At 35.0% G+C, this 6,000-nt stretch overlaps 1 protein-coding gene across 1 annotated transcript in view; it reads right to left on the bottom strand.

The window, feature by feature from the left end:
• Nucleotides 1-519: 519 nt before the first annotated feature.
• Nucleotides 520-6,000, bottom strand: part of LOC138814188 (zinc finger MYM-type protein 2-like) — a 110,804-nt gene continuing 105,323 nt past the window's right edge. The window contains 1 exon segment of the mRNA XM_070003155.1: nucleotides 520-3,743. Coding sequence (XP_069859256.1) covers nucleotides 3,551-3,743 — 193 coding nt within the window. The 3' untranslated portion in view covers nucleotides 520-3,550.

Here is a 6,000-nt window from a genome sequence, read left to right as displayed (position 1 = left end):
ATTTTAGGCATTTTATATTACAGATTTTCAGATTAGGATCATTCAACTCATATTTTAGTTGCAAGTAAAATATTAGCTTCTCTTGTTTACTTTTTCAAAATGTCTAAATCCATGAACTTGTCTGAACTCAGTTAATAAAGACATCACTTGCCTGGGAGAGTGTTCTCCTAGTTCATTACTAAAAGGGTGGGCGGGGGGAATCACCACTTAGTGCATGTACCTCATAATATCTAATTTCCAAGTGAGGGAATAGTACAAATTTGGACACTCCACAGGTGTTTTTCTATTTTCTGCCCCAGATTGATATACTTAACCTGCCCTGAGTTCTGAACATCAGCTTATAAATTGTTTAAGTTCCTGTTAGAAAGATACCCCCAGAAACTACAACACAAAGTACCTGAATACTGGAAGACAGCCCTAAAGTTGATCTAATCCTAAAAACACAGAGCATAGTAACAAATTCAGATGTTCTTTATGAGTAACCGACTTATTAAGGGGGAAAATTCAAAAGTACTATCATTTAGTTAAAGAAATTTATTCTTTTAAAATACTTTCATGTACACTTTCATGACTATTTTGAGGGGAACAAGATTCTCCTACAATCAATGTTATCTTAGAACAAAAATGACATATGTATAACAGTACATTTTGGAAGTAACTGGCAGAATAAAAATGTAAATGTCTATAGTGAGTTAAGACTGCAACATATTTGCAGATTAAATGGACCCACATTAAGAGTATGTAGTGCAAACCCAAACTTTCAATTTTTTGGCTTCTCCATTACTGTATTTCTTAATACTATGCATAAATGAATTGCATCCATTTGCAAATCACAACTGGCCAAGACAAGGGGAAATTCCATCAGAAAAACAACGATCAATTTGAATGCATAGTACAGTATGCACCCTCCTCTTACTTCAGTAAGGTTAACACACTGGTAACAACTCCATTTAATAAAATAAAAACATAAATTACTATTAAAGCAAAAATATTTTCATGGGGAAAACTGAGCTTCTTGCCTAAAAATAATATTGTTACCGAATACAGTAAAAAGCCTTCAAAAATGATTAATAATGATTCATTTTGCATGGGAAATGCACCTCCTTCAATATGGCTGATCATCTTTTTTACTGAATGATTTTAAGTGACAAAATCATTCTTTAGGACAGAAAAATATAGCATCTTCAATAGATATCTCAGGACAATAAAGCTGTATTTACAGGATGCTGTATTTACAGGATGCTATCTATAATTAGAAAACACAAGAAAAAATAAACTACCATTTCACTTCCTTTTCCTCAGCACTCAGCTATAACCACACACACAAAGGAGATCCAAGCTTCAATAAAACCTGTTCTAGATGAAGTATCCCAAAACAAGTAGTTCTCACAAAATATTTTTTTTCTTTTCACCCTGAGAATCAACTTAATCTATCATTGGATTACAATCATGATAAAGACAGGAGCTCTAAATCTTCTATGATGTCAAAATCAAACTGATATAGGCTTCACCTTAAAAAGCTAAAATATACAAATGAAGAAAATGTAAATAGCAAGACATGGTGCTTAATAGTAGTACCATGGGAGAAATTTATGATATTTGGTGAAATACAAAAGAAGTGACATTTGGGAAAATGTTTATTGCTGTTTTGATGGAACATAGCACCAGGTTGAAGAACAAAAAGATGGTTAGAATTAACCACCTTTTACTCAATATTATGCATTTATAGGAAAAGTGCATAAAGAACTTGCTCTGGAAAAAGGTAAGCTGGAGGAAATTTTTGTATCATGTTTTAAATGCTACCAACTTTTCTTCACAAAATAGACAGCAGTCTATTTTACTAAGGTAACTTGTTATCAGATTTGTTGCCAGTATGATTATCACTGAACAGATACAAAATTAAGGAACAGAAAAGTTATTTAAACCTATAAAACAAGTTATAATACTGTAAAATTTTTAGGACAATAATTTGTCAGGTAATTAATTATTGTTTGAAAATGTGATTATACCTGTGAATTTTTCCAAATCATGATGGGGAAAAGTTTGTTAGTGTGCTAACATTTATCCTAACAGAGAGAAATATCTAAGAGATTTGTAGATACTGACTACCTTCTTCATTGGAAACAGGCCGATTTCCCCTTGAACTATTCTTAATAACCAAAGTCACCAGGGTGACTTGGAACTTAGAAATAAGGAAATCACATGTTTGTATACATGCTAGACAAAGCTGGCTAAATAATTTAGTCTTTAGAAAGTAAAATTGTAAGTAAACTTCCTTATTCTAAAAGAAAATGTCTGAAGATATAAACTGCTATGCAGAAGCACAAAGTAGGTTTTTTAATGCAATCTTCTATAAGAAGTAATTAAAATTTAAAAGCCAAACAATCTAACATCAAATGATTTTCTTGTGAGACAGATTTTCTCCATCAGTTTTTCTTTGTTCTTCAATTATTTGAAATAAAATTACTACACTGGTGATCTATATACTAAAATGTGGTGCTACCTTAAAGTAACAGAACTTTCTGTAACAGCTATCAAGAGTAGCATTGCTAAAAATGATTTTACCTAATGTGTCAATCATGTCTGGGAGCAGGCACAATAAAAGTGGTTTAGACTACTATGTAAGTAAAATTGCAGCATGATCTTTATCTATAAAGAAGGTGGAGGGAGAGGGAGGAGGATAAATAAAAAGAATCTTTTACCAATAAAGGGGACCTTCAGATGTGTATGGTTGACAGAGAACTTATATTTTCATCAGACATTCTTACAGTGAAAAATGTCTTAATAATCCTGTTTTCAGCTTATCATCATTCTTTACATACATATATAATTAGATTATTGGTTGGGGTGATGCAGAAAGCCACAAATGAGAAAAGGACACTAAGTTTTAATAAGGGGAACAAAAAGTTGTTTTCACCAGCATAGATTCACATTACAGCACACCAATATCAACAGCATTCTCTTGTCTATTTTTGGTACAGAAGATGGTATCTCTCTACATAACCTTGTAAGGCTTCAAACTAAAACATAAAACAAACAAAAATAAAACCCAAAAAAAACAAAACAAAAAAAAAAACCCCAACCTATTAGTTTACAGTTTATTTAAAAATTTGTGAAAGACACTGCAAGTTCTAAACTTTTAGTAGTGCTACCCACAACCATCCGGTCAAGAACTCAATAAAAGCATCCACTCTTTTGAAGAAGCTTTGCAACAGTAGAGTTGTGCAATATGGATGTTTCGTACTACAAGAAAAAAAATTATACATGGCACATTCTCATTCATATTTTGTAATGTAAAAAGTTATAAACATACCTAATCAAATAAATAATAAAAAAGAATCTGAATGTATTTGTTAAGTATTCTAAAACCACTACATAGAATAATGGCAACTTTCACTCACAGATTATTTACATGGTAATACCCAGTGTGGGTACACTGCTACAAAACTCAAAACAGGAAGAGTAAACTTGAAATGTTTTCCATAGTAAAGATCTAGCAGCATGAGTATCTAATGCTGTTTTATCCCGATTGCTTCTGAAACATTCCTTTTTAGTCTGTGTCTTCATCCAGTTCATAATTATCTTTATCATAAATATCTTTAACTAGAAGAACCCGTACAAGCATATTTTCCAAGGTGTTTCGGTCCAGTGAAGTCGATGTATACCAGACAGGGCTATCCGTAGAACTAGAGCATTCTGGTTGCAAATAAAAAACGTCCATTCTCTGATTAAGATTCTGTGGACTTTGGGGGAAAGGGAAAAAAAGTCAGTTTCACAAAATATACAAGAATTTCCCATACTATCCTTTCTTTCAAGAGACCCCATAATCATATTACATAGCCAGACAGACTCTCTGCCTTGTTGCCTATAATAAAGTCATTAAAATAGACAAAAATTAGTTTTTGTGATAAAAGGATTACCTTCCTGTTACATTACAAACTGTAATTCAAAAACTCTAGACATCATTTTGTGTGTGTGTGTGCGCGCGCTAGTCCGTGCGCTTGTGTGTGTGTGTGTGTGTGTGAGAAAGAGAGAGACAGAGACAGACAGACAGACAGACAGACAGACAGACAGACAGAGTGTGTGTGAGCATGAGCATTGGCATGTGCTTGTCTTGGGTCTTGAGCTCAGGGGCTGGACACTATCCCTGAGCTTTTGTACTTCAGGCTAGCACTTTAGCTACAGCTCTCCATTTCTGGCTTTTTGGTGGTTAATAGAAGGTAAGCCTGCTTAGGCTAGCTTTGAACCCTAATCCCCAGATCTCAGCCTCCTAACTAGCTAGGATTACAGGCATGAACCACTGGCACCCAGCTGAGACACCATTATTTTAATGGCAGTGATTATAATTTAAAAAATTCATCAACCTAAATATACATAAGTTTCAGGTTGAGGGAAATGTAAAACATATGACAGAAATTGATGAAACATAGCATACCTGTAAAAATCCTTGCTTATAGTATTACACAATGGAAACAATTTCAAACACCAAAAGGGTAATACTAAAATTTTCTACCTGACAAATAGCCACTACCATTGGAAGATCTTGATATCACTGTCATGGAGGAGACATTAATAAGTTCCTGGGAGCTATCTTGGGAACTTAACTGGGATTTGTAAAGTTATTTAAATAAGAAAGTTCAAGATAACTTTTTGAAAATTAGGAAAGTGCTTAAACAATACATAATAAAATAATCTACAGTTCACAAATATTAAAAAAAAAACTTTGGTTGGAATCTGTTGGTTTCAGACTGGGGAAACCATAAGTAATAAAAATGAAAAGTAGAGCCAGGCACCAGTGGCTCATGCCTGCAATTCTATCTATTCAAGAAGCTGAGATCTGAGGATCATGGTTCAAAACCAGGCCTGGCAAAAAAGTCCCCATGAGTCTCTAGTCTCCAATTAACCACTCAAAAACTGAAAGTGGCACTGTAGCTCAAGTGGCAGAGCACTAGCCTTGAGCAAAAAGACTCAAGGATAGTGCCCAGGCCCTGGGTTCAAGCCCCACAACCACCAAAAAAGATGTGTCTGAATATGGTATGTCTTTCAAAACTTCTTAAATGAAAGCTTCATTTTTATCTTTACTTCTATTGTATCCTATATTTAAACATCTCTCTCCAACAGGAGTGAGCTAACTATAACTAGCTACTTGTCTGTGGAAAGTTTTATTATAACATAGCTAAGTTCCATGAATATGATATACACATATTCACACACACACACACACACACACACACACACACACACACACACACACACACAGTCTGGCTGTTATTGTGGTTATAACAGCAGAACAAAAGATACAACAGACTTAAAAGCCCTATGTTGGTCATGGGGCTTGAGCTCTTTAGCTCAAGGCGAGTGCCCTGCCACTTAAGCCACAGCACTATTTCTGGTTTTCTGGTAGTTAATTTGGAGATCGGAGTCTCACACTTTCCTGCCCTGGCTACCTTTGAACCATGATCCTCAGGTCTCAGTCTTTAGAGTAGTTAGGATTACAGGCATGAGCCACTGGCACCTGGCAAAACTATTTCTTATCTGACCCTTTATAGACAAAGTTTGTGCCCCTGCTTTACACAGTCAACAAAACTGCTCTAAAATATGACAGCAGGGGCTGAGAAGGTGACTCTGTGGTAGAGTGCTTGCCTTGCATGCATGAGGCCCTGGGTTCGATTCCTTAGCACCACATAAGAAGAAAAAGCCAGAAGTGGTACTGTGGCTCAAATAGTAGAGTGCTAGCCTTGAGCTGAGGGACAGCGCCCAGGCCCAGAGTTCAGGCCCACTACTAAGGAAAAAAAAAAAGAAATGACAGCAGTAATCTTTTAGTAGTTAATTATTAACATATACTTAATCCTAAGATATGAAACATAAACTGGACATTTCATAATCATACTACTAAAAATTATAACTGAATGAACTTGGATGTAAGCCAGGAAAAAGAAATCTTAAAAATGACCAGTTAGCCAGTACTCACACCTATAATCCTGCTACTCAGAAGGCTGA

The sequence above is a fragment of the Dipodomys merriami genome, unplaced genomic scaffold (genome assembly GCF_024711535.1).
Source record: "Dipodomys merriami isolate MVZ:Mamm:240054 unplaced genomic scaffold, mDipMer1.0.p SCAF_6, whole genome shotgun sequence".
Taxonomy (NCBI): Eukaryota; Metazoa; Chordata; class Mammalia; order Rodentia; family Heteromyidae; genus Dipodomys; species Dipodomys merriami.
This window is presented reverse-complemented; position numbering and strand designations above follow the sequence as displayed.